At 61.6% G+C, this 27,756-nt stretch overlaps 2 protein-coding genes across 13 annotated transcripts in view; one reads left to right on the top strand and one right to left on the bottom strand.

Annotated features, from left to right (window-relative positions):
• The first annotated feature begins 311 nt into the window (after nt 1–311).
• Nucleotides 312–24,911, top strand: CRB2 (crumbs cell polarity complex component 2). The gene is made up of 13 exons (XM_044778811.2): nt 312–509; nt 7,166–7,489; nt 10,077–10,272; nt 10,395–10,534; nt 11,002–11,187; nt 11,375–11,488; nt 14,221–15,093; nt 15,183–15,691; nt 16,226–16,391; nt 17,159–17,951; nt 18,767–18,883; nt 19,509–19,626; nt 21,524–24,911. The coding sequence occupies exons 1-13, from the start codon at nt 410–412 to the stop codon at nt 21,746–21,748; spliced, it is 3,861 nt and encodes a 1,286-aa protein (XP_044634746.1). The 5' UTR covers nt 312–409; the 3' UTR covers nt 21,749–24,911.
• Nucleotides 23,397–27,756, bottom strand: part of DENND1A (DENN domain containing 1A) — a 513,599-nt gene continuing 509,239 nt past the window's right edge. For 3 of the 12 annotated variants that reach the window (XM_044778814.2, XM_044778813.2, XM_044778818.2), the window contains one exon: nt 23,402–27,235. In XM_044778814.2, the coding sequence (XP_044634749.2) occupies nt 26,042–27,235 (1,194 nt within the window). In that variant the 3' untranslated portion in view covers nt 23,402–26,041. Of the gene's footprint in view, nt 27,236–27,756 lie in introns of all 12 variants that reach the window. The other 9 variants (XM_070518782.1, XM_070518785.1, XM_070518783.1 and 6 more) reach the window with 7 other exon arrangements.

Genomic DNA, 27,756 nt, shown 5'->3' with positions numbered 1-27,756 from the left:
GGGGGTGCAGCAGGGTGGGATAACCGAGGGCTTGGGAGTAGCTGGCATCATCTGGTGAGAAGAACTCCACAGAACAGAATTCCTCCGAGGAGGCTGAGGCAGCACCACCTGAGCGGGGAGGAGAACCGCGGGGGTGGGGGGCGGTCAGGAGGGAGAGTGGTGGGCGCTCAGACAAGGTCGGACAAAGTCGGAGCACAGGGCCCCTGAGGCCTGTCTCCGCGAGGGGTCGGCGGGGAGTTGGGGGGTGGGGGGGTTGGGGGGCTGGGCAGGGTCCTCCAGCATCCGCGGGGGCGGAGCAGCCGGCGGGCGGGGCCGGGCCTCTGTCCACGGCATTAGTGCTGGTTGGAGGGAGGGGGGTGCCGAGCCAGCCGGGCCGGCCGTTCCCACAGGCGCCAGCGAGCGTGCTGCCATGGCGCTGGCCAGGCCCTGGACCCGGGACCCCAGGCCCCCGGCCTCTCTCCTGCTGCTGCTGCCGCTGCTCTGCACCCCTGCCCTAGCCCTCCTGGCCGGTGAGTTGGGCACAAGCCTTCGGGGGGCCTGGGGCAGGGTCTGTCCCCCAGAGCAGTCACCCCAGGCCCTGGGGCTGTCCGTGTGGGGCTGGGGCACAGGCCCGAGTTGTGGGGTGCGGAGGGGTGTGCGGCTGCGGGCCACTGGAGCTCCTGAGGAGGGAGCGTGTCCTGGGGCTCGGGGGCTGCTGTGTGTCCAGGGGGCTTTGTGAGGGCCGGGCGGTGATTTGGGGCACGGGGTGGGCTGTGTGTCTTGGGCGGGATGTTGTGTGTTGTACAGGAGGGGTGTGGGGGCTCAGGAGTTCTGAGGGACTCGTAGGTTGCCTGAGCCTCGCCCCAGAGTGTATTGTGAGTCGCGTGCTGGGTTGTGGGGTGCAGCTGGGGTGTTTTAAAGTTGGGAGGTACGCAAGCTGTCCTGGGCAAGCAGGGAGTTGTATCTGAGACTTTATGAGTGCAGAGGCTGTGTCCTAGCAAAAGTTGTGGGGATAAGTTGTCAGGTGGGTTGAACTGTGTCTTTCCTCTTGACCTGGGGGCATGGGGTGGGGGCAGCGGACCCCAGCCCAGTGGATTGGGGAGGAAAGGGAGGGGAGGGGGAAGGAAGCCCAGGAGAGCCAGGTGTCTGCCTGCATCCCCTCCATTTGTGTGTTAGCCCTGCCTGCACTGGGCGACTGGGGTGCTCTGGGGTCCCTCAGGGGCAGCCGGGCACTTAGGAACATGTGTGTCCACTGCCGCCCCCTCCCTGGCATTCCCAGACCGAGCTGAAAGGGCTTCCTGAAGCCAGACCCCATTCGCCAAGCGGTTTTTGCTTTTGTCCAATGGATTCACGCGTGCGAGGGCCTGGAATTCTTCCTGGGGGGTCTAGGGGACGCTTTGTCCTGGTCGCTATAGCTACGGGGGCCAGCCCTGGGAAGTCCCCCACCCCCACGCCACTGCTGGAGGAGGAAGGCACGCAGGGTACAGGGCTGGTGGCCTGGGCTCCGCGGCAGCCTGGGGGAGCCCACAGCCCCGCAGACTCCCAGGGTGTGGGGTCAAGTCCCCCTTGCCCCTACCTGAGGCCCTCCTCCAGCTGCTCACAGGGCCTGGCTCACAAAGCCCTCTCTCCCCCACTTCTCTGCAGGGCCCGTGGGGAGCTCTAGGACCCCGTTTTGCAGTGGAGGAAACCGAGGCTCAGGGAGGGATGGGGGCCAAGCTGGGGCTCTGGGGGTCTGCTCTCTGCACATGAGGGCATGAAATCCTGGTCTGTGGATCTGATGTCTGTCCGCTGCCCTACCATGCACACACAGATACATGGTGTGCACACACAAATCACACATGCACCTGCACCCACACAGGGACACACAAATCACACATGTGCATGCATGCCCACCCATACACACACACTCTGCACACTGGTGTGGCATGCACAAGGGCACACACCACATGAACAGGTGTCCACACGCACATGTAGATCCCCCACACGTGCACTTGCACACACACTCCAACGTGCAGATGTTGACACGTGCATTCACACTCCACTGCACGTTTGCGTGAACCTTGAGGCAGAGTGAATACAAGCTAGATCGACGCTACAGAAGGGAGTGGACACCGATATACACACGCACTCCCCGCACAGCCCTGCTGGGGTTCGCAGGGCAGCTTTCCCCCTGTGATTTCTGCATAGGCAGCCCCCTCCCTGGGGCTCCGCGAAAGCTAGAGTGGGGCCCCTGGGACATGAGCATTTCTGCATGCCAGTACCCAAGGCCTGACTGCCCGGAGGAGAGGGGCTGGGGACTGCGTTGCTTACTTGAGAAGCAATTTCCATCCAGAGGGGACGGGGGTCCTGGAGGCCCTGGGCCCCTGGCTCTGCTGTCACCCTTGCCAGGCCCCGAGCTGGGCCCCTCCATCCTGGGCCCACTCTGCCACAAAGGCCCGCTGGTTGCTAGGAGAGGACCAGGCATCTTGGAGTACAATGGGGCGCACTGGGCTCCCATGTCCCTCCCCCGTCCCGCACACCCAGGGAGCCGGGCTGACAAAGGGGCAGGCTAGTCCCTAAGTCCAGCCCCTCCTCCAACCAGAGCCGGGTGGGGGACTGCGGGACAGAGGCAAGGATGGAGGGGGGAGCCACACACATGTGACCCAACATCAAGATTTGCTGGATAGTCAGTGTTTGCCCCAAATAAAGATTTGTCGATGAACGAATAAATAATACCCTCAGCCACTGCGGCACTGTGGCAGGCACCGTGCTCCTGCACTAATGTGATGGAATTTAATTCTCACGACAGCGCTATGAGGTCACCTCTGATATCCCCAGTTTACAGAGGAGGAAAACGAGGCCCAGAGAGGGTCAGTAACTTGCCCAGAGTCACAGAGCTAGCATGTGGCAGGGCCAGGATTTCACCTCCAACTGTGGTCCCAGCCTTTGTGAAGTCGCATCTCTTCTCTGCGCTTCTGTCAAAATGGGACAAACTGGCTAACTCCGAGGCTATAACAAGAATTCAATGAGAAAATGTGGTGCTTGTCCAACTTAGGTTTCATGTGGAATCCTCAGTTTCAAAGAAAATTTTAGATGCAAGCCGGAGGCCCACGAATAGTTAGAAACAGCCAACAGCCCGGAGCCCACCGCTCTGTCTCCCCTTCACTCAGGGAAGTGCCTCCACGGCCCCCGTGCCCAGAGACCCTGGTCTGGAAACACAGGAAAGCCAGTGCCAGGCACGGGGCAGGTGGCGAATCCATGACAGCTACTGTCTCGATTACTGTTACAAAAATGATGCCTTTAACCTGAGGAGGTAAACATCTGAAAGAGTATTCTGAACCGTCCCGCCTTGTTGGAGTAGTTTCGCCCTTTCTGGACGGCTCTGAGGCAGTGTTTGTATAAACCTGTTGTGTCCTACCGTTCGCCAAACCCACCGTCAGCAGACGCTTCCCATCAGTTGTTGGCAGTTGTCACCAGGCCCGTTACAAGTGCATGTAAAGAAGGAGTTACTAAGCACTGAGTGAGGCCTAAAGCACAGGGGCATTGCTCACACCGGTTCTGGACAGACAGGGAAGATTGCCTGCTCTGCCCAGGCTGATACTGGAACCTCCCCCCCGCCCTTTTTTTTTTTTGGTGAGGAAGATTGTTTCTGAGCTAACATCTGTGCCAATCTTCCTCTATTTTGCACGTGGGATGCTGCCACAGCATGGCTTGAAGGGTGGTGTGTAGGTCCGCATCCAGATCTGAACTGGCGAACCCCAGGCTGCGGAAGCATAGCGGGTGAACTTAACCACTACGCCACAGGGCCAGCCCCTGGAACCTCCATTCTTGTGCAAGCCCTGAGAGACACTTTCCAGGGCCTGGGTGAGGCTGGGCTGGGATGCACTAAAATGACAATGTATGGGTGGAATTGAGAGTTTGCAAAGTGGGAATTTCACGTGCAGTGGGAGATGTGGACCTTTCAGAAGTCTGGAAATGATCTGCTTCTTAGTTTTTGAGGGATGATCCCGGGCAAGTTAGCAACTTCTCTGAGTTAGCAGTTTTCTTAACAGCACCTACCTCTTCCGGTTCAAAACCAATAAAACAATGTCTTAAAAATAGAAGCGAGATGTGTAGCACAGCCTGGAGCACGTAGTACGCACTCAGTAAACGGTTGCCATTTTTTATGCTGTTATAATCTGTCCTTTCCATGGAGAAAATTCCCTTCCTGGTGGCGGGTCTGGGCCTTCCCAAGGCAGGGCAGCAGGTCGAAGGGGAGGGGCGGCTGTTGGTTAATCCCCCCCCTGCCAGGTCGGCCCAGGCAGTCTGAGAGGTCAGGAGGGATTTGTAAAGATAAGTGCAGGCCCCTCGTCGCCCTGGCAACAGGCCACGCCCCTTCAGCCTGGCCCCCAGAAGGCCCCTCCTCTGCCCCACCGGCTCACCCCTCTCAGCCCTGGCCTGGCCTGGCCTCCTGGGCTCACCCCTGGATGACAGAGGTCAGCGTTTCCCATACCTCAGGTGCAAAGGAATCCCCAGGGCGCATGTCGCAAGGCAGGTTCTTGGGCCCCAGGCCTCATGTGGTTCTGAATCTCTAAGTCTGGAGCGGGGCCCAGGAATCTGAATTCTTAATACAGGCCTGGGGTGATTCTGGAAACCCCTGAGAGGAGGCTCTGGAGCAGGGACACCTGGGTTTGGATTCCAGCCATCATGGGCTGTGGGACTGTGAAGTTGCTTCATCTCTGAGTCTCACTTTCCTCCACTGTAAAAAAAGGAATATTAGCACTATCCACCTCAAAAGGTAAATATGACAATAGAGATTACACAGGACAGACGGTTGTTCCTCACATGCATGCTTTCAGTGCTATTGCACACCTCCCGGGACAGGCAGCTCCCTTCCTTTGGTCTGGCTGTGACTGAACCCCTTCCTCCCATGTGGCTGGACTCCTGGGGCTCTGTCACTTAGCACAATGGCCTACCTGTTCCCACGGTGATGAAGCATCTTTCCCCCTCCCCCCAGGAACTGTCTCCCCAGCCTGGTCCTGTCAACTCTGAAATGGAGGGCTCTGAACTGGGGGCAAAGCTCCAGAGTGGGCTGAGGGGTCCCTTGGGCCACAGAGGTGAGGGGAGGCATTAAATGTTGAGATTTAATGAAGGGCCTGTTGGCACAGGACCCAGCAGCCAGGGCCCTTTGCAGTGGGAGCTCCTCCTGAGCACAGGAGGGACCCTGATCATAATGGCTGTAGCCCCTCACTGAGGGCTCCTGGGTCCCATCCTTCACTCCTCATGATACCCCACGAGGTGGGTGCTTTTTGAACCCCATAAGCTGGGTCTGTCTGATGCCCAAACCTGTGTCCTTTCCCAAGGGAGCGCTATCCACTCCCACCCCCCTCAGACCATCTTCCCACCCCCCTCAGACCATCTTCCCACCCCCCTCAGACCATCTAGCCCTGAGGCACTGGGCTCTAAACTGCTCAGCCACAGTGCTCCTGGGTGGGAAAAAGAAAGACTGCCCATGAGCCCCTCGGAGAGGCCCAGATGCCCCCTGCCCTCACCCATATGACCAGGCTTAGGGGAGGCCGCTGGGGATGGATGCCTGAGCTGGGGAGGGGAACTGTGGGCAGAGAGGGTCTGTGGGCCCCAGAGCCCTCGAAGGTCATCCTGGCCTCACAGTGATTTAGACCCTCTGCCCTTCTTGCCACGTCCCTGGCCTTGGTGGGCGCTAGGGCCCCCTGGTCTGGGAATTTTGGGACAGCGAGTCCATGTTGAGCTGGACCAGGTGCTGTGGGCGCTCCAGTGTGCGGCTGACAGCTGGGTTCTCTCCCTGGGTCCATCGGTGCATATCTCTGTCTCCCACTCCCCGAACCTGCTTGGCCCTGTCTGGGAAAGGTGGGGGTCGGCCAGTGAACAGCCCTGCTGGTGGAATGTGGTTGACGCCTGAGAGGCTGCCAGCCTTATCTGGGGGTCTTCACCGGGGGAGAGGAGGGGAGGTGCAGGGCGGGGGCCTGGTTAGTGTCTGGATGACAACCTGGCGGGGGAGGGGTACCTCCCAGAGCTCCAGGTGGGGGTGCCTCCTGCTGGCTCCCCTCCCCCATCCCTTACTGAGTTCCTACTACAGAGGGCTCTTGACTGCCCTACCTGAGGCTTTGAATCCTTCTACCTTCCCTGAGGCAAGTTCTATTACCATCCCCTTTGCACACTTGGTAACGGAAGCTCGGCAGGAGAAATGCCTTGCCCAAGGTCTCATAGCTAGTAATTGTCTGGGCTGGGATTTGAACCCAGGGCTGGTTTACTCCAAAGCCCAAGCTCTTACCCCAGCATTACACTGACAAGCTCTTAGGAAGGAAGGGAGGTGGCTTGGCTTCCAAATCAGTAAGTGACCCTCTAACAGAAGGAGCTTCGAGGGGCGGAGGCATCACAGCGGCGGATGTTCAGTCAGTCAGCCGCAATACCTGCCCTGTCCCCTTTGACCTCGGCCAGGCGGCCAGGTGTCCACTCCAGCATCTGCTGATGGGGATGCAGTGAGGGCTAGGGATCCTCTGAGAAGTTCCCAGGCCTCCGGGACGGGCGGGGAGGGGAGGAGGAGGTGGGGAGAGGGGCCGAGCGCAAGGTCCCTGCCTTTGAAGTCCGCCAGCTCCAGTTTCACACAGGAATGGAGTTACCAGACCCCCAGCAGGAGGGGTAGAGTGTGGAGAGGGAGGAGCCTCGATCCTGGGTCTCCTGGGAGGGAGTGGGCCGCAGACGGGGAGACCCAGAGGAGACCCCCTCTCCAGGCGGGAATGAAACATGAAGGCTGTCCCAGCACTAACTGGCTGTGTGACCTCAGGCAAGTCTTCTCTTTCTGGAGCCTCGATCGGCCCTCTTGTAAAATGGGCATGACAGGGCCTGCCTCAAGGGGGCGCTGCAGGGATGCGCTGAGACGGGGGCGCACTGTCTCCCTCTAACGCGCACCCTCCCTGGGTTCGGGGGCGTCTGCGCGTTAATCCTGCCGGGAGCCAGGCATCCCGGGTCCTGTTCTCTGCATTGGAGGCGCTCCTGAAACCGTTCTCAGTTCCGGGCATGGATATGTGCAGCCTTTTGGGACCCTGGCCCTTCCTCCATTTTCCTGAGTTTGGACAGATCCCTGCTGCTTCCTGGCTCGGGGTGGCGGGGGGGGGGTGCCTAAGTGTGGGGAGTGGAGTGTCCTGGTAACCCCTGCCTACCCCACCCAGCCAACTTCCTCTCTCTACAGGCACGGCCCCTTCGGAGACCCTGAGCACCTGTGCCTCAGACCCGTGCGCTCCAGGGACTGAGTGCCAGGCGACGGAGAGCGGTGGCTACACCTGTGAGCCCACGGAGCCCCGGGGCTGTGCCACCCAGCCATGCCACCACGGCGCCCTGTGTGTGCCCCAGGGTCCAGATCCCAACGGCTTCCGCTGCTACTGCGTGCCTGGCTTCCAGGGCCCACGCTGTGAGCTGGACATCGATGAGTGTGCGTCCCGACCCTGCCACCACGGGGCCACCTGCCGCAACCTGGCCGATCGTTACGAGTGCCACTGTCCCCTCGGCTATGCAGGTAATGGCCCCGGCTGCCCCTGGAGGAGGTCTGTCATGTCGATCCCATCAGAGGCTCAGAGTGTAAAATCACAAATTCAGCTTTGACTTTAGCACGGAGACCCACCAGGCACCTGGCAGCTCTGGATGAGAGTAGGAAGGTGTGAGCGCTGGCACGGTGCCTGGCAGGTAACAGCAGTGGACAAATGTTACTTCACTCCCTTCTAGAGTTCAGTTTGGTGCTGGGCATGGAGACGCCCTTCAGGCATCTCTGGTGGGACTGGAGCGTGGACATGCCTGGTTTGGCCTTAATGAGGACATGTCTAGATAGTATTTCTAGCATCTACTCATTTCAGACCTGTGTCAGGCTGTAGTGTAGACACTGTCTGACCGTTCATCTGACGGTTCTGGAGTATGAACACCCCTGGGATGGGTCAGGTTGTAGTGTGGACCCCTCCCCTCTGGGTGGCTCCCAAAGCTTCAGCATAGAGACACTGGTGGTGGCATTCAAATTGGAATGGAGATGTACCCCAGGGAAGTCTGCTGTCTCGAGCGGGATAAGGTATATATGACTGGCACTGGGGAAACACTCACTCCTTCCCCAGAGTATGGCCCTGCCTGTCCAGGCTCCAAGGCAAGAGCATCCTGGAGTGATGGCCTGGAAGTCAGGAAGGAGGGTGCAGCTGGGGACAGGTCTGGGGGTGAGGCCAGTCTATGACGGTTGGGATCCTGCAGCAGAGACACTCCATGTTCTGCTTTAACCCTGAATTCAGACAACTCTGAGGCCAGAGGGCAGTTTGAGGTCACCTCAGAGCAAGGGGTACAGCATAGGGGGACTGGCTTCCAGGAGAGGGGGCTTCCAGGGAAGAGAGGGATCTTGGCACCCGCATGAAAGTCGATTTTGGAAACAGGTTCCATGTATCCTTCTCGTCATTGCAGTGTCCTGGTGTCTGGATATATTAGCTGTGTGTGTGTGAGCGAGGTCACGTAAGGGGCCTCTGTGTGTCTGCCAGTACCTGCGGGTGTCTGGCTCCCTGAATGCATTTGTGCTGAACAGTGTGTGAGTGCCAGCAGGTGTGTGTGCGCCCGGATGTGTTCGCTCGGATGCTTTGGGTAACGCTTTCTGGGTGAGTTGTGGATGTGAGTGGGGGCGGCATCTGCTGTGACTCATTTCTCTTCTCCTCCTCCCGTCCCGAGCCAGGCGGGGGAGGTTGGGATTCCAGGCAGCTTGGGCCTGGCTCCCCCTGGCACAGAGGGTGGGAGTGGGCTGGGGCAGGAGCAGTGAGGGGTCACAGGAGGGAGGGGCCCTGTTTTGTGCTCACTGAGCGTGGAAGGGGGGAAGCTTCCAGCTGGAGTCAGCTGTGCCCCTGGCCCTCCCCCGACCAATCCCAGTTAGGGGGCAGGCGCAGGGCCTCTGGAGTCGGCAATGACATGTGGGCTCCGTGATGAGCTCAGGCAGCACATTTCCAAACCCTGAGACTGTCTGTCCATCTCCCTTCATCTCTGCAGCTCCTCCCGGAGGGCTGTCCAGTCGTCTTGCTTTTGCCCAGGATGGAGGGGGTTCCCTGGACCGGGGACTTTCAGTTTTCAAAGCCAGACAGTGCGGGGAAACCCAGGAAGAGCTGGTTACTCCATTCCAGCCTCTCCCACTGGGGTATGTCCCTCCTCCCTGGGGTCCCTCCTTACACCCTCTTCAAAGCCAGCAGAGTGAGCCTTCTAAAATGTAGACAGGACCGTGTAACTCAGCTGCTTAAAACTTTTCGGAGAAGCCCTGCTTGTGTTCCGGGGCCCTCAAGGCCTCACCTCCTCCCCTTTGCTCCTGACCCTCCCTGCGCCCCCTGCCCTTGGACATCATGCCCCTGCCCCCAGCAGGTCTTGACCAATGGTCCCTCTGGAGAGACCCACAATCTCTCTGGAATCCAACTGCTGGCACAGCCCCCTTTCCTAGTCTAATGAACGCCCCCTCATCCTTTAAAAGGCTCTTCTTCCGGGGCTGGCCCCGTGGCCGAGTGGTTAAGTTCGCGCACTCCGCAGCAGGCGGCCCAGTGTTTCGTTAGTTCGAATCCTGGGCGCGGACATGGCACTGCTCATCAGACCACGCTGAGGCAGCGTCCCACATGCCACAACTAGAAGAACCCACAACGAAGAATACACAACTATGTACCAGGGGGCTTTGGGGAGAAAAAGGAAAAAATAAAATCTTTAAAAAAAAAAAAAAAAAGGCTCTTCTTCCAAGAAGCCTTCCCTACCTCCCAATTCCCCAGGCCGAGACCCTGGCTCTTGCTTTCACAGGATCCAATATGTTCCCATTGTTGAGCTCTTCAAAATTAAAAACCAGTCCTCACTGATGTAATATTGACCTAATCCTCGTCTCCCGGGCTAGATCGCAGTGAGCTCAAAGGGGCAGGGACATCTGTCTTGTTTCTACTCCATTACCATTGGTGGCACAAGACACACCTGCTCTGGATGAATGGACCGACAGATTCTCTCGTTGGATCCTCACTTTCTGCTCCTTCTAACTGTCTGGAGGCGGTTTCATGCCGGCCTGTCCCGGCCTCTTTCGCCCTCCCTCTGGGTGTCCATCTCTGTGTGTCTCCGGCCCTGTCCAGGTGTGACCTGCGAGACCGAGGTGGACGAGTGCGCCTCGGCGCCCTGCCTGCACGGGGGCTCCTGCCTGGACGGCGTGGGCTCCTACCGCTGCGTGTGCTCGCCGGGCTACGCGGGTGCCAGCTGCCAGCTGGACCTGGACGAGTGCCAGAGCCAGCCGTGCGCCCACGGGGGCGTGTGCCACGACCTGGTCAACGGGTGAGCAGGCAGCAGGGTGCCCTAAGGCGGGGGTGCTGCGCGGTGGGCCGGGGTACGCGGTGGAGGCAGGTGGGCTGGAGGGCCGGGCGCGCGCTCAGCTCCGGCCGCGCGCCCCGCTCCAGGTTCCGGTGCGACTGCGCGGACACCGGCTACGAGGGCGCGCGCTGCGAGCAGGAGGTGCTGGAGTGCGCGTCGGAGCCCTGCGCGCACAACGCGTCCTGCCTCGAGGGCCTCGGGAGCTTCCGCTGCCTCTGCTGGCCAGGTGTGTGTGCGAGGGCACGTGCGCGTGCTCAGGCTGGCGGGGCACGGCCTGGGGCGGGGCCCAGTCAGTGTGCGCCTGTGCGCACGCGCCCTTGGTGGACCAAGCCGGGGGTGTGCATGCGATCGCAATTTCTGTGAGCCTGTTTCCTGATCTGCAAAATAGGGCTAATGATGCGCCTGCTCCTAGGGGTGTTGCGAGGAGCGTAAAGGGATAATGCCCATGAAGCCTTAGCACAGGGCCTGGCACGTCAGAGTGCTCAGCAGTACCCGTAGTAAGGGCGATGCTGACATGATGCTGATGAAGGCTGCATGGTCATTCTGACCGCGCTGGATGCGTCCCTCCCTCACTGTTGGTGACCATATTCCGAGCTATCAGCCCAACCTGGCACTGGGCTGGCCTGGCGGCAGTAGAGGGTGCTGCCAAGTAACCCCATGTGACACGATGCCCCCGTGTGTGTGTGTCCCCAGGCTACAGCGGCGAGCAGTGCGAGGTGGATGAGGACGAGTGTGCTCCCGGCCCCTGCCAGCACGGGGGCCAGTGCCTGCAGCGCTCAGACCCAGCCCTCTACGGGGGTGTCCAGGCCACCTTCCCTGGCGCCTTCAGCTTCCGCCATGCTGCAGGCTTCCTGTGCCGCTGCCCTCCGGGCTTTGAGGGTGAGCCCCGTTCCTCCCTTCTAGGGAAGCAGGTCTGCCAGTGTTCAGGTGCATGGGGAGAGATGCAGGGCAGGCTCAAGGCATCCCTGCACGAATCTGGTGCCACGCTGCCTGAGTCAGCGCCTCTCTCTGGGCCTCAGTCTCCCTAGCTATCAAACGGGCCTTCCAGCTCCGGTCCATCTTGCAGGGGACGACTGTGCTGTGGATGTGGACGAGTGTGCCTCAAGGCCATGCTTCAACGGAGGCCGCTGCCAGGACCTTCCCAATGGCTTCCACTGCCACTGTCCAGATGGCTACACAGGTGCCTGGGGTGGGGGGCGGGGTGGGCACTGGGGCAGGGCAAAAATCAGAATTGGCGGGCCTGGGGTGGGAGGGTTCCTCTGGCTGATGTGTGGAGGCTGAATTGACGGGGGACAAGGAGATCAGGGAGGAGGTGGGTGCGGTGGCCCAGGTGACAGCTAAGAGGGGCTGAGCTGGGACCCGGGTTTTAGAGGTGAGAGTGGAGGGAACTAATCGAGTTGAGAAATATTTAGGAGGAACACTCTGTAGGTCCTGGGGTGTGAGTGGGAGGGGCCAGGACTCTGGCTGAGTTTCTGTCCTGGGTGACACTGGGTGGAGGATGGTGAGGTCAGCCTTGGCCATGCTAAGTCTGAGTCCCCCCATGGCCGGGAGCCTGTGTGGGGGCTGGTGGTCCGGGGTCCGGGGCCCAGGAGAGGGGTCTGGGCTGGAGCCAGAGACTGGGGGTCAGGAGTGTAATCCTGGCAGCTGGGGCCGTGGGCAGCAGAGGCTGTCTGGGAGAATGTGGAGTGATGGGCAGAGAGAACCCTAGACACCTGACATCAAAGGCTGGGCAGAGCCGAGGGGCCTGCAGCGGGGAGGACAGAGGCAGTTCCTCCAGGAGGGAGGAGGTAAAAGGGGGCTTTACGCATAGAAGGATGAGCTTGACCTCTGGGGAGCTGGGCCTGTTGGGCAGGAGCTGGGGTGCAGAAGTCCTCTCCCTGCCTTGGGTACAGCAGATGCACAGACACCCTTCCACATGGACGCAGTGAACCCAAGGAGCTCAGACACTCAGCGACCCTGCCCCCTCTGGAATGCCCGCGGCTCTTCCCCCGCGCCCGCCCGCATTCCTGCTCAGCACACGGCCTCCTCTCCCTGGCAGGCTTCCTGGGCACAGGCTCCCCCGCCCAGGGGAATGAGGTGGTGACCACCACCGTCCCTTCCACCCTCACCCGCCCAAAGCCACCAGGGCTCAGCATCCCCACCTCTGGTGGCCAACACTCCTGGGGGCCCTGGAAACCCACCTTCTGCCCCTGTGGGCCGAGATCTGGAATTCTGCCCCGGGAGCCTCACGGGCGCCTGGCACACAGTGGGCCCACTTCGTGTACCCGCCTCTGAACAGCATTCTCTGTGTGTTCTGTCTCCTCCTCCCCACGGTCCCATGAAGTAGGAGCTCTAAGTCCTCATCTTACAGAGGCGATGGAGACTTCAGAGAGGGGGTGTCATCCCCCAGGGTCACCAGCGTCAGTGGGAGCCCAGCTTCTCCCCAAGCTGGGCTCAGGTGATGGGTGACAGGGAGGTCAGACCTCTGAGGTCAGGGACCTGGAGGGGTGACCCTGGCTGTGGGCTGGGCTCTTTGCTGCCGTCCATCCTGATCCTCCCTTTGGGTCATGCTGGGTGTGGGGGAGGCCAGTGCCTGGCATTCCTGAGCCGGCTCCGAAGGAGGCTGCCGGGCCAGGCGGGGAGCTCTGCTCCCCAGCCCCGGTGCCCGCCCACCACTCTCGGCTGATCTGGGGGAAAATGCAATGGGGCTGCGGGCTCTGCAGACCTTCCTGGGGGGCTTGTGGCTCCTGGCAGGTATGCAGCGCTGGGGACTCTGGCAACGGGAGGTGGGGCTGGCTGTCCCGGAAGGAGGCTGTGGTGTTTGTGGGCTGACTGGGCCAAGATTCAAATCCTGGGGGCTTCTCTGGGCCTGGGTTCCTCCAGCCTGGATACGGGGCCAGGCTGGCCTTGGTTGCTTTGCGGAGGCTCTGGCCGAGCTGGGCTTGGGCTGTGGCCTCTTGACCTGAGCTGGGCCCAGAGCCCCTGGCGTGCGCGCTCCAGGGCGGGAGGGTGAGGTGGGCCCTTCACAGCCAGCGTGGGGGCCCTAGGGCAGAGGGACTCGGGGTTAGAACCTGGGGCTAATGGAGTGCCACTGATGCATACCCCACCCCCATTTCATCACTCTGTCTGGCAAAGCCCTGCCAGGCTCTTTGCTGGGCACCAAGGACATACTCAGGCCACTGGAGGGGATCTCAGCTGAGTAAACAGATGCTTGCAACACAGGGTCCTGGGGAGCTGTGCCTCAGAGTGGACAGGTTGTTGGGAGTGACACGGTAGCTTCGGGTTGGGAGTCAGAGAAAGGCTGTTAGGGGACTGGCCCTTTGAATTTGGGCTTTGCAGGATGAGTAGGAGTTTGAAAGGCAGGGTAAGGGAGGACAAGGTGTTCTAAGCAGAGGGAACAGTATGAACAAAGCCCCAGAGGCAAGACTTTCCAGGAAACACTTGGAGGAATTGGCAGTTCAAGGTTGAAGGGAGCAGGGTTGAGACTTGATTGCCTAGCAGAGGGATCTCGAATGCCAGGGTGAGTGGTTGGACCTTAAGCAGCAGAGGAACCTGGCTAGGTGATGCTTTAGAAGTAGATCTCTGGCTACTTGTGGATGTACAGGGGTTTCTGAAGGCAGGAGAATTGGAGGCCACTAGACTGTGGCCAGGAGAGCTGGGGGGGCAGGAGGGTGGTTGGGAGAAACGGGGGGTTTGGAGGGTGTCTCGGGGACTGAATCCACAGGGCACGGGGACTCACTGGTTATGTAAACGAAGGGGGATCTTGGATTCCAGCCTCTGAAGTCTTCAAGGGACCGTGAAAAATTTTTTGGGAATTGGGAATTGGTTTGGTTGATAGGTACTGAGGTCTCTGTCCCAAGAGGCATGTAAGATCTAGGTCGAGACGGTGGTTCTGGCCTTGGGTGCTGAGCCTTGGCCTGGTCTTTCCTGAAGGCCTGACATGTCAGGAAGATGTGGATGAATGCCTCTCAGAGCCCTGTCTTCATGGTGGGACCTGTGATGACACCGTGGCGGGCTACATCTGCTGGTGCCCGGAGGCCTGGGGTGGGCATGACTGTTCTGTGAAGCTCACTGGCTGCCAGGGCCACACTTGCCCACTGGTTGCTACCTGCATCCCCACCTTCGAGTCTGGGGTCCACAGTTACACCTGCCGCTGCCCACCAGGTACCCATGGACCTTTTTGTGGCCAGAATACTACCTTCTCCCTGGTCGCTGGGACCCCTGTGCGGGCTTCGGTGCCTGCTGGTGGCCCCCTGGGTCTGGCACTGAGGTTTCGCACCACGCTACCCGCTGGTGCCTTGGCCACTCGCACTGACACCCAGGACAGCTTGGAGCTCGCACTGGCAGGGGCCACGCTTCAGGCCACACTCTGGAGCCATGGCAACCCTGTGCTCATCCTGAGGCTGCTGGACCTGGCCCTAAATGATGGCCACTGGCACCGAGTGGAAGTGACGCTCCGCCTGGGGGTCCTGGAGCTGCGCCTCTGGCACGAGAGCTGCCCTGCCCGCCTCTGTGTGGCCTCCAGTCCTGTGGCCCCGGCTCCCACAGCTTCTGTGGCTCCGACGCCTGTCTGGCTCTGCTCGGCCCAGCTGGGTGGCGCGGCCTTTGCAGGCTGTCTCCAGGACGTGCGCGTGGACGGGCACCTCCTGCTCCCTGAGGATCTCGGTGAGAATGTCCTACTGGGCTGCGAGCGCCATGACCCATGTCAGCCTCTGCCTTGTGCCCATGGAGGGACCTGCGTGGACCTGTGGACTCACTTCCATTGCGACTGCCCTCGGCCCTATGGTGGTCCCACGTGCGCTGATGGTGAGGAACCAGCCAGGTGGGCCCCAGAGCAGAGGCGGGGCCGTCCCCCAGCCGGCAGGCCTCACACACGGCACCCTCTCTCCCCACAGAGGTTCCTGCTGCCACCTTTGGCTTGGGGGGCACCCTGAGCTCTGCCTCCTTCCTGCTCCACCAGCTCCCAGGCCCCAACCTCACTGTGTCCTTTCTCCTCCGCACCCGAGAGTCTGCTGGCCTGCTGCTCCAACTTGCCAACGACTCAGCCGCTAGCCTGACAGTGTTCCTGAGAGAGGGCCAGATCTGGGCTGAGGTGCTGGGCAGTCCTGCTCTGGTGCTCCCCGGGCGCTGGGATGATGGGCTCCGCCACCTGGTGACACTCAGCTTTGGGTCTGACCAGCTGCCGGGCTTGGGGCAGCAGGTGCACGTAGCGGGGAGGCTCCCCCCAGCTGACACCCAGCCCTGGGGTGGGCCCTTCCGAGGCTGCCTCCAGGACCTGCGACTCAATGGCCTTCACCTCCCCTTCTTTCCGCTGCCACTGGGGAACTCAAGCCAGCCTGACGAGCTGGGCAGCAGGCAGTCCTGGAACCTCACCATGGGCTGCATCTCCGAGGACATGTGCAGTGTGAGTGCCCGGGAAAAGGGGTGGGTACCCCGCATCTCTAGGTGTTAGCATGTTCTGCTGGCGAGGAAAGTGCCAGGAGGCGAAGCCCTGCCCAGGGTCCCACAGCAGGAGAGCGGCAGGGTTGGGTCCAGCCACCTCCTCTCTGGCCCAGCGGCCCTGCCCTCTGGTGCTCCCCATCCCTCCTCCCCAGTCCTAGTCTGAGACAGTCACAGTGACCCAGGCACAGGGCTGCCCGAGCCTTTTTGCAGGAGCTGCCTGGGGGACAGGGACACCCAAGGTTTCATGGACAGAGCACCAGCCCTGGCACTGGAACAGCCTGGGTATGAACTCTAGCTTCTCTTTGTGCTGGCTGGGTGACTCAGGCCACCTCTCTGAGCCTCAGTTTCCTCATCTGCACAATGGGGAGGATAGCGACTTTCTCTCTGTTTGTTTGTGAGGAGGTGACGGTCACTCAGTGAGGAGCCACTGCAGTGCGGGTTATGGTGGCTGATGCTGGCCCCAGGCCCGAGCCAACCTGCCCCGATTCTCCTGCAGCCTGACCCCTGTCTCAATGGTGGGACTTGCCTCGTCACCTGGAATGACTTCCATTGCACCTGCCCTGCCAACGTTACGGGGCCCACGTGTGCCCAGCAGCTGTGGTGTCCTGGTCAGCCCTGCCTCCCGCCTGCCACCTGCGAGGAGGTCCCTGATGGATTTGTCTGTGAGTGTGTGCCCTGGGCAGCCCCCATGCTGGATGCTGGACACCGAAGCTGATCCAACATCCTCTCAGGGCTCAGAGACAGGGGACCAGGATGCCAACAGCCCCAGCCCAGTGTGGCTGGGCCATTGCATCCAGAGGGACAGACTTTCCGGAGGAAGAGAGCATTCACTAGGTTTTCAAGGGCAAATAAGACTCTGATCTGGCCTAGGGAAGGGCATTTCAGGGAGGGACAATCGCATGTGCAAAGGCCTTGAGGTTTATAAGAACGGAAACACAAGTACAGGTATTGGGGTGGGCAGGTGGCTGGGGGCCTTGAATGCTGGGCCAGGCAGAGCAGGACTTTCTCCCAAGGGCAGTGGGGAGCCAGAAGGGAGACATGATCAGCACTTTAAAAAAAAATGACTGCATTTTATTAGAATGCACGATCAGCATTAAAAAAGAATGCTTTTAAAAAGAGTGCAGTGAAGACTGAACCTCAGTGCCGAGACAGGGCAACTTCACCGAGGAAGGAAGGGGGCAGCTATTTCCGGGGTTTTTATTGCCTGGTCTGTGACCTGGAGGGTGGGGTGGGGGGGTCTCCCCAGCACAAGCCCAGAGCTGGTTCTCTCTCGAGAGGGAAGGGAGCCGCGGTGGCGGGCGCTGCGGACCCTGGGATTAGATGATGGGCGTGTGCGCGCCCCGCCCCGAGATGGGCCAGGGCAGTGGGGGATGGTGTCGCCCACGGGCTGGTACCGGCGGGCCCGCCCCGACGCTCCCTCTCCCCGCAGGTGTGTCAGAGGCCACGTTCCGCGAGGGCCCCCCGGTCGCATTCAGCGGGCACAACGCGTCGTCGGGGCGCTCGCTCAGCGGCCTCTCGCTCGCTTTCCGCACGCGCGACTCCGAGGCCGGGCTGCTGCGCGCCTCCGCGGGCGCCGCCACCGCCGCCGCCGTCTGGCTGGCAGTGCGCAACGGCTCGCTTGTGGCCGGTGTGCGCAGTGGCCGCGGCCTGCCCGGCGCCGTGCTCCCCGCGCCCGGGCCGCGCGTGGCCGACGGCGCCTGGCACCGCGTGCGCCTGGCCATGGAGCGCCCGGCGGCCGCCGCGTCGCACTGGCTGCTCTGGCTGGACAGCGCGGCGACGCCCCTGGCGCTGCGCGGCCTGGCCGGGGACCTGGGCTTCCTGCGCGGCACGGCCGCTGCCCCCGTCCTGCTGGCCGAGAACTTCACCGGCTGCTTGGGCCGCGTGGCGCTCGGCGGCCTCCCGCTGCCCCTGGCGCGCCCCCGGCCCGGCGCGGCGCCCGGCTCCCGAGAGCACTTCTCCGCCTGGCCCGGGGCGCCCGGCCCGCGCCTCGGCTGCCGGGGCGCGCCCGTGTGTGTCCCCTCGCCCTGCCTGCACGGCGGCGCCTGCCGAGACCTCTTCGACGCCTTCGCCTGCGCCTGCGGCCCCGGCTGGGAGGGCCCGCGCTGCGCCGCCCGCGCCGACCCCTGCCGCTCGGCGCCCTGCGTCCCCGGCCGCTGCCACGCGCGCCCCGACGGCCGCTTCGAGTGCCGCTGCCCGCCCGGCCTCGCGGGCCCGCGCTGCAGGTGCCCGAGGGGCGCGGTCGTCACCGGGAGGGTCGGGGCGCGGGCGCCGAGAGGCGGATCGCAGGGGACCCCTGGGGCGGTGGGGGGCACAGAAGGCCGAGAGCCCGGCTGCCGATGCGCTGGTTCTGTGGGCCACCCGCTTCCCTGCTGAGCTTCACTGCCCTCGTGTGTGAGATGGGGACGACAGCCCTGTCGGGTTGCCAGAGAAAATACAGGACACCAGACGAATTTGAACTTGAGATCAACAAGTTGGGGGTGTGGGCTGGGGGAGCCCAGAGCAAGTCCCGGAAGAAAACCTGGAGGCTTTCCTGCCTCGCGGCCACCACTGATGCTCACCCGGGTCATCCAGGAGGGCGGCGGGGCAGAGTGATGGTTCGCCGGGTCGACGCCTCCCCTGTTGCGTCTGGCTCCCACTCCCGCTCCCTTTGGAGCCCAGCTTGTGGAGAGCTGTCTGGCCGAGGCCTGACTCTCCCCTCCGCCCTCAGGGAACGTCAGGCCCCCGTTTTCTGTTTAGGAGCATGCTTTTGTTCTGAGGAGAGTCCTCCATCCTCCGAGGACCTGGGGAAAGGTCCCTGCCCTGGCCTGGAGTTGTCCACCTTGTAGGAGGTGGGGCTGGAGCAGCAGGGTGACTGCCCTGTGTCTGGTCCCTTCCACCTCAGATGCCACTTCTGTGACTGGTAGCCCAGTCTGTGAGAGGCGGGCCCTGAATTCCACAGATGACAGACCAGAGGCTCAGGTGGCCTGTGGTCAGGGGGTGGGGATGGGCCAGTCCCAGGTGGCTTGCTGGCAGTCCAGCCTCTCTGCTTTCTCCCCAGGTCTCCTGTCCTGCCAGAGGAGTGCAACCTGAACTCCACCTGCATCAAGGGTGGCCCATGTGAGGGAGAACCCAGGAGTGCCAACTGCAGCTGCCGGGAAGGCTTTCCTGGCCAGAGGTGGGTTTTGGGGCCAGGGTCCTGGGAGGTGGGCGGGTGAGTGTGGAGAGCTGGGCAGGGTGGGCCCCTGGATCCCCTCCAACCAGGGCAGGCAAAGTGGGGTGTGGATCCCCGCTCACCTCTCAGCCCTCCCTGTCATCACAGTGCCAGGCAGTCCACGTCTGTCACTGGAGTTCGTTCTTTCTGAGGCTTCCAGGACCATCCTTTGTTGGGCAGACACCTGTGGGGAAGTAGTTGCCTGGGGGCGTTTCTTAGAGCCCCTGCCTCAGCCCACCTGCATCGGGACGGCCTGGAGAGACTGTGAAAGTGCGGTCCCCGGCCCACTCCAGACGGATGGAGTCAGAGTCCCTGGGCAGCTACCCTTACACAGGCTTCCCTGGGATTTGATGGAGTGACAGTCATTCTCAGTCATGAATGCCCAGGGTGAAGGCTGGTGGTGGGTGCTGGAGATCACATTCAGCCTCGCTTATCTGGCGGGGCCCAGCCAGGGGGGATAGTGTGTGGGGACAGTGCGTGGATGAGCTTTGATGCCTGTGGGGGGTTGAGGAGCTGGAGCAGCTGTGGGACAAGAGGCAGCATGGGACGGAGCAGCTTTCTTAGCTCCACCCTCTTCTCTGCCTCGCAGATGTCAGATGCCCTGTGAAGCCAACCCCTGCTTGAACGGGGGCACCTGCCGGGTCGCTGGGGGGCTGTATGAATGTATCTGCAACTCGAGGTTCTCAGGCCGGTTCTGTGAAGTGCTGGTGAGTGGTGCCAGAGGGGTGGGGGTGCCCTATTTTGGACTTTGGTGAGATGATGATGTGGGGGCCTGTGTGCAGCACCTGAGGAGCTGTTCATGCACCAACCGTGTCGTGGGGTGGGGAGCAGCCGGGAAGAGACACTCAGGTCCCTTCCACGCCCCCAGGCAGGAGGCATTGCCACTCTAGGGAGAGTCTGGGGGGCCCTCGCCATCCCTCTGGGGAGTGACAGTGGGAACAGTTAGGCTCTGCCAAGTCCCATCTGGGCCCAGGATTTGGGGCCCACAGGATCTTGGAATTCTGGGGTTTCGGTTGGTGAATTGAAGAGCCTGTAATCTCTAGTGGTTTCTGAGCCAGGATTCTAGAGTAGGGAGATTTGGGGAGCCCAGGATTTGGAGCCAGAGCAGGCTCAGCTGCCAGGAAGGCAGCCCCTGACCCCAGGGAGGCTCAGCTGAGGAGCCACCCAGATAGACAGGGGCCGGGGGCCACTGGAGCTCCAACCTCCCTCTCGCCCCCTCCCCATCACGGAGCAGAGCAGTCCTCGCAGGCCCAGCGGGCAGTGAGCCCACCGTGGGTGCTGGCGGGAGGGGTGCGGGCAGGGACTGGGGAGAAGCCTTGATCTCCACAGGCTGCTGGCAGCCTGGGTCATAAACCCACAAATTCCCTCTGCTTCTGGGGAATGTTCCCTTTCAAGTTGAACTTTTACAGCCTCTGGATGCCCCCCACCTCCAGGGCTGAGGGAGGAAATGGCTTTATGGCTCTCCCAGAAGTGCCCGGGGTGGAGGCTGGTAAGGGCCCAGTCAGGGCTGGGACGAACTTTTCCCTGCAGCCTTGGATCCTTCTCCAAGGTTGGGTGCTGGGACTTGGGACCTAGGTCACAGTGGGCTGAGAGGTCTCATGGGACAGAGTCTGAGAGCCCGTGGCTCTGGAGTTCTGTGATTCTGGGATTTCAGAATTCCAGGTGTGGAGAATCTTTTCTGGGGGCACCCTGGGAGGGGGTGGAGACAGGAGATTTGGCAGGCCTCCCGAAGCCTGGTCTGAGTCTCTCCAGGGGGCAGGCCCTGGTGGATTCCGAGCTCACTGTCAGCCAGGTGGGCTGCCCCTGCTCCTGCCCTGCCTGGGCCGCCTGGCTGGGGAGCCTCTCCTGCAGCAGCTGAGATGCCTCCCACTGTGCGGTGCGCACGATCCACGCAGACTCTTGAAGAAACCAGACCACCCTTTGGCATGGGGGAGGAGTCAAGTCCCCATGGGCTCAGATTGGATGAGTTTATTGTGAGGAGGGGGAGGCTGAGCAGGGAGCCCGGGTGGCAGGGCTGGGCACTGAGGCCCATCTTGGCCAGTGCAGGAATGGCCTCTGCTGGAATTCGAGGTTTAAGGTGGGGTGGGGGTGGGCATGGGGTGGCGTTGGGGGCAGAAGTGGGAGATGCTAGTCCTGGTTTGCCACCCACTAGTCACTGTCAGGGCATCTGGGCAAAGCCTCTGTTCTCTCACCTAATACTTACTGGTGCCCACTGTGCGGCCCTGCTCTGGGCACCGAGGTGCACCGGGAACAGAAGAAACCAGACTCCTGTCCTCACTCCCGCTCCGTCCGATGGTTGTAGTGTTATGTGAAATCCCATGCGCAGTGCTTGCTCATGGCAGGTGTTCCATAAATGTGTTTCCTCTCCTTCTAGCAGGAGCCCCTGGCTATGACAGGAATGCCCTTGCAGTGGCTGTGACAGGTGTCTCCCCGGCACCTGCTTGTATACCCTAGTAGCCAGGTCTCTCACCACCGCCCAGGGAAGCCTGTTCCCAGCTCTATGTTCTCTGAGCCAGGCCTTGTGCCCCTCTTCTCCTCTCCTCCGAAGGGCCTGGGGGCCTCCCCCTTCCTCTGCCTTAGGCCCCATTGTCGTGTCTCTTGCAGAAGGGCCTGCCGCTGCCACTGCCGTTCCCACTGCTGGAGGTGGCCGTGCCTGCAGCCTGCGCCTGCCTTCTTCTCCTCCTCCTGGGCCTCCTCTCAGGGATCCTGGCAGCCAGAAAGCGCCGCCAGTCAGAGGGCACCTACAGCCCGAGCCAGCAGGAGGTGGCCGGGGCCCGGTTGGAAATGGACAGTGTCCTCAAGGTGCCACCCGAGGAGAGACTCATCTAGACCTGCAGCTGCTGGCTCTGGCACCCATGAGTCCTGGACGATTTCTGCTGGGAGACCCAAGGAGGCCGCTTCCAGGAGTGGCGGGAGTGGCTCGCCCCTTCTCAGCCTTGGGGAGCTGCTGCAGGGCCCGGAACACTCCCTCGGGAAGCGTCCTCTTTGCCGGCAGCCCTGCCTCTGCCCCATCATGGACTGAGGAAAAGGGGGCGCTCAGGGAAGCAGAGAGGGGCCGGCCAGTTCGTGGACTTCGTCATCGGATCCGCTTGGTCTTGCCTGCTGTGCAGGGGCAGGGCACACGTGGGTGCACAGTGTTCAGGAGTGTGTGCGTGTGTGTACCTGGGGACCATCAATCTCCAGATCCCAGTGAGAGTGTCCTGGATGGGGCTTGTGAGTGTGTCTGGGTCTTTGCTGTGTGTTCATGTGACTGTCTGTTGGCCGCTGGCGGTCCCATGAGGGGATCCCATGGAGGGCTGGCCGTGGGGCCACGGGGACCACCTGGGGCAGGGGCAACCGCAGGTTACACGTTCTCCAGGAGGCCAGGCCAGGGCTTGCCTAAGGACCTAAGCCCCAGCTCCTGTATCTTCTCTCACCTCGGAGGCTGCCCCTGCCCCGGAAGGAGTTGGAAATCATGGAGAGGCCATTAGCCAGAGGCCCTGTGGGCTCCTGGCTCCAGAACAAATGCTCCTCAGGCAGACCTGTCTCTGTTCTGTGCCGGAGCCAGGCATGTGCGGCACGCAGGCCACATCCAGGGCAGACCCACAGGAATAGGGGACGGGCCGCCCTGAGCTGCCCAGCTTGCCGGGGGGTGTCTGGGCTCTGTGTGGCCTTCCTCCCCGGGCTGTCATCTCTAGAATGGGAGAGCAGCCCCTGCCCACCTCAGGGCTGTTGTGAGGAGCAGCAGGGGTGACACCAGGAAAGAACTCTGTAAGCTGGGTCCACTGTGAAGGGCTGTCTGGGTCCTTTTAGATGTTGGGAAGGGTTGTCTTCCTTGACGGAGTTGAAGGAAAGAGTGGGGGAAGGGGCCTCCCTGAGGGGCAGCAAGAAGCAGAGGGTGAGGAAGTGAAGGAGCAACCTGCCCTCCCCCACCCCCACCCTTCTGGTTCTGCGGCTCCACCAACGCCAGCGATCTCTCCTCCTCGAAGCCGCCTGGTGAGGCCACTCCCTCACTCTCTAGATGGCTGTTGGGAGGATGTGGGGAGAGGACTCCCCCCGGAAGCCCTCTGCGGAGCACAGGTGCTCAGCGAACGGTGGCGCCGCCTCTTTGTGTAGGGGCTGGTGCTGCAGACAGGCACAGACGCAGGGGAAGAGTTTGCAGCTTTGCTTCCAGGCCCTTCCCTGGCAATGCCATCACACTGGGATCTCTGATCCTGGAGGGGCACCCGCCTGAGGGCCTGGCCTCTCAGCTTCACAGGGTCCCTTTGTTCCTGACCTGGAGATTTACCCTTGGCTCCTTCCTGTTTCCCAGGCCAGCGCCTCCTCTGCAAAGGCCAGGAGACCCCTTTCCACTTTCAGGTTGCAGGTTGACTTACCCAGCTCCCCTCGGGGTCTCAGCCCGCTTCCAGAGTCAAACCAGGTGGAGCCCCGTGTCGATGCGGAGGGAAGGGAGGGGTTGGGGGGCTGAGGCTGGGCTAGGAAGGGCCCTGAACACCAGGTTACGGGGCTTGCTTGGTCCTGACCCCGTAGGAGGTGGGGCCACCTTTCTTCATGACTCCTGGGAAAGGGAAGGAAACATCTGGTACCAACAGCTTAGCCACAGCTGGTGCCTTGGTTAGTTTGTCAGAAATTTGGCAAAACTGTGTTCTTGCAGACTCCTAAGACATTTTATGTGGAACCCCAAAATGCAAAAGCTGGGCTGCTCTTTTTTGGGGAGCCCTATGTTGTCCTCTCCTGCTCCTAAGAGTTCTGGGCACCCGTGATTTTCAAAGGCAGCCTGGGGAGGGGGATATGGCCAGATGATGGGCGGATGGGGGGTGAGTGGGTGTGTTTAACGGCCACCCTGGGTGCTCGGTCCAGATCTCCCTTCCTGACACATATGTCAACAGAGGCTCATGTTCCGAAGCTCTGCCCTTGCTAATGAGAGATCTAGGGGCCGGCTTTCTAGGTGTCCCCTTGAACTGTTCCTTCCTGGAGCCTGGGTGCCTCCACATCACAGAGCCCTGCTCCGTGGCCCCGGCAGGCCTGTGTACGCCTGTGACCAGCCCACGCCCTCAGGCCCTGCTTGTGAGGGGAAGGGGCTGAGCTGGGCTCAGCGGTCCGAACGGGAACAGGCTTGGGGGTGGGTCAGGGGTCAGATCCTTCCCTGATGGCTCCGAGCCCCTGCCTCCACCTCTACGGAAGGGGGTGTAAAGATGGCTGAGCCCCCCTCCCCCAAGAGCTTCCTCAGGACAAGGATACCAGTCTTCTCCCCAAGAAGATTTTATTGAATGCACACACAAAATTTATCCTTGGGTTTGCAAATTCAATCCAGCGAGTGAAGACAGCAGTGCTCATGTGAACATGGAGCGCCGACCACCAGCCCCCAGCACAGCCAGGGAGACCAAGGTGTGGGCGCCATTTTCTTGGGGCCGCCTGGTACCTCTTGTCTCATACTCTGCCCACCCGGTGGGCTGCCCCGTCCCTGATGGGGCTCAGGGCTTCGCCCAGGATGGGTGGTTCTGGAATCTGTGCTGAAACACCTGAGTGTCCTAGACTAGGTGCCCACATGACCCAGGTGTGACATGGCTCCCCCCAACCGCTGCCATTCCCAGCAGCCAGAGACACTCTCACGATTGAGAGACTTGCCTGAGGGGCTGTGATTGACTCAGGAAGGGGTATGCCAGGCCAGCAGCTCATCGCACCCCGCGTCGGAGCAGACTTTGGGGCCAAGGCTCCAGGCCTCAGGGACCCACAGCGGGGGTGGCCTCCCAGCCCCTCAGACACTGAAAAAGCTCCCTGGGGTTCGGGGGCCTCCAGCAACCCCCTTGTCCCGTCAGACACCTGAGACTGTGTGTCTGACCACTCACAAATAGGAAATGAGAAACCAGGTCAAAATGCTCACAATTTCCTGCATGTCTCAGATGGTTGTTTTCTTAAATGGTTGGGCCATTTTTTAACTTGGTTTATTCAAACTAGTCAATTTCAAGATTCATCAAACCAATAAAGTAAAGAAAAAGAAAGATAAAAGAAACAATAACAAAACATTTCAATTTAGCTTTGGTGACGGCAGCCTCAGGAATTTCTGTGCTGGCGGACAGAATCCGAGGTGCAGGGAGGGGGTGGCCGCCAGCCCTCCTCCTGCCTCCAGGTGCAGGAAGCCAAGTCTGTCCATTCCACTGGCCTGGGGAAGGCACGCAGTGCCCCTGCCCATTCCTGACCCCGGGAGCCCGGGCAGCGGGGACCCCTCGTCAGTCTGTGGGCCTTAAGCTTGGCCTTCCAGTTGGAATCTGGGGGCCTGCTTCTTGGCTTTGCCCCTGCAGTCCACACAACAAGAGCCTGAGCCCCATTTGACAGCAATACGAGACCAGGAGAACCCGCGGGGGGCCAGAGTGAGCGCCTGGACAGATGAGGGCCTGGCTCCTCCTCTGAAGCACTCAGATTTGCCGGTTGCTGTGTTCTCTTCTACAAATCAGAGTTGCTGGTGCTCCCAGCCCCCATGCAGAGCTGACTGGGGCTGGGTTTGGCCATCATGAGGGATCTCAAGGATCCCTCAGCCGCCAAATCCCTATCGAGCCAGAAACAACTGAAGTTTGGGGTTGGGTGAAGACTCACAAAAGGATGAGTGTGCATATTGCTGGAGAGGGTGTGGAAATGCCTGCCGGGGGGTCTTCCAGCCTGGGAGGGGGGCTCCTTACTTCAAACTCCAAACCACGCATCTCGGGCAGACGAGCTCACACCAAGGGTACTGCTGACGCCTGCGCCCGTTGAGGAGGGGTGTGCAGGGCCGGGCTGTATGGGCAGGAGAACAGGGCTCGGGACGAGATGCCTGAGGAGCCTTGGGGCTCCTGGTGGGAGGTTTCCAGAGGGAAGGTGGGCAGGATGTGGTCTGGGGCCGCCACTGGCCCAGCTGACCTCTTTAGTGCAAAACCCAGTCAGGGGTGCTGGGGAGGAGTGGTGGCAGGGTGGCACAGGCACCCAGGAGCTGGGTCCATTCTAGACCAGAACTGGCGCCATTCTCGAGCAGCCAGACCTCAGAGATGGGCAGTGTGGTGGAGAGGAGGGGCAGCAGAGGGGGTCCCATCCCTTCCCACCAGCAGAACCTGGGCAGAAACAGAGCGCAGGCGCGGCAGGGCCACAAGCCTCAGAGCCTCAGCGCCCAGCTCACTCGAAGGTCTCCCACTGCTTCCTGAGCTGTTCCACCGAGCCTGAGGCCGGGGCTGGGCTCACGTCCTGCTTGGTTTTCTGTAACAAATCCTCAAAGGGGTCTCTGGCCTCTCGAGGAGCAGAGGGCTGCAGTGCTGGCTCCAGGCCCTGGGGGGGCCTGGGAGGAAGGAGTAGGGGGTCTCCAGGCCTCAGGGCCAGCCCCTGCTTGGCCTCGGCGGCCCTGGCACTTGAGCGGGCCAGGGGCAACGTTCGGATCCTCGAAGGGACAACTGCTGGGGGGCCCAGGGGCTGCAGGGGGCTGGTGTGGGCACCCATGGGCATCTGGCCAAACAGGTTGGGCATGGAGAGGGCAGACAGGTTCGGGTGAGACCTGTGTGGGGCACAGAAGCCAGAACTGGACAGTAGGAGGCTGGGGGCAAAAGCTGGCCGCAAGGAGGCAGGAGGGGCCCCAAGAGGCCCGGCTGGAGTGGAGATCAGGGACATGGCAGGCAGTGCTGCTGGCATGGACGGGACAAAGGGGTTGAGTGATGGCTGTGGAAATGGGGTGGGGGTCCCTGCCGGGGGAAAGCTGAACTGGGGGCTGAAGGGGGTGGCTACATTTGGGGCTGCAGGGCCTGGTGGAACATTACTGCCTGACCAGGCTGTGTTAAGTGGGTCCAGGAGGGCCAGCAGGGCGTCACTGCCTGTGCCCGCAGTCCCTGGGGCCAGGTTGAGCGGCTGGAGCAGTTCAGTGGGGTCTTGGGGCACAGCCCTGGGGAGGAGCCCGGGGAACGGGGCTGGGCTTAGGGCAGCTCGTCTCTCCCGCTCGGCCTGCAGCCGCTCTGAGGAGAAGTCGCCAAGGGCGGTGCCAGCAGCCTGCAGCTTGGCTGGGCGGGCAGTGGGGGGTGGGGGCACGATGCCCAGCTCTGGGGTCTTCCTGCCTTGGGGCCGGGGAATGGTGATGCTGCCCAGAATGGGGGTGGATGCCTCCTCATCACTGGGGTTCAGGATGCTGTCCCGGTTCTGGGGTCTGCGGGGCAGGGCCAGGGAGTTCCCGAGCAGAGCTGAGGGCTTTTCGGGCGAGGTGGCCATGGGCTTGCTGGGGATGGCCATGTCGTCCTGGCCCAGGCTCCAGAGCTTGTTGTATGGGTGGGCGAGCTTCAAGGCCACCGGCATCCCGCGGCTCCTCTCACTCCTGCCCAGGTCCAGCCTCTGTTGGAGGGAACGAGGGAGGTGGTGACCATAGGCTGACCTGGGACAGGCTGGATGGCAGCACATGCCATTGCACATCCCCATGTCCCCCCCCGACCCCGGGTGCTGGGCGGTCACTGGGACTGCGCTCACAGGCATGTGGCTGAGTAGCTGCCAGGACTCAGAGCAGTTGGGGGCTCAGCCCAGGTCACCAGCAGAGAGCCCAGGTCTGTTGGACTCCCACCCAGGCTTTTCTCACAGTGTGGCACAAAGGGATTCAAAGCAAGCCCTTGTCCTTTCACGCCAGTGGCTGCCAGGTAGTTTTAGGAAAACGACTCATCTCCTGACCCTCTCCTGACCAGGCCCTTTTTACTCTTCACAGCATGTGGGCACTGTCCATCACCGTTAGCCCAGGTGGGCGAGTGAGGCGCGTGCGGGGCGAAGGCACACTGGCTGGGAAGTGGGCCTGGGCTCTGCGCACACAAGTGACAGGACTGGGCGTCGCTTCCCTTCTCTTGGCCCGAGCTTCCTCATCAGCCATG

Source organism: Equus asinus, chromosome 10 (assembly GCF_041296235.1).
Source record: "Equus asinus isolate D_3611 breed Donkey chromosome 10, EquAss-T2T_v2, whole genome shotgun sequence".
In the NCBI taxonomy this organism is placed as follows: Eukaryota; Metazoa; Chordata; class Mammalia; order Perissodactyla; family Equidae; genus Equus; species Equus asinus.
This window is presented reverse-complemented; position numbering and strand designations above follow the sequence as displayed.

Coding starts and splice junctions, on each gene's coding strand:
- CRB2 (XM_044778811.2), top strand. CDS start 410: ATGGCGCTGGCCAGGCCCTGGACCCGGGACCCCAGGCCCCCGGCCTCT. Junction 7,490..10,076: donor CTGTCCCCTCGGCTATGCAG/GTAATGGCCCCG, acceptor GGCCCTGTCCAG/GTGTGACCTGCGAGACCGAG. Junction 10,535..11,001: donor CCGCTGCCTCTGCTGGCCAG/GTGTGTGTGCGA, acceptor GTGTGTCCCCAG/GCTACAGCGGCGAGCAGTGC.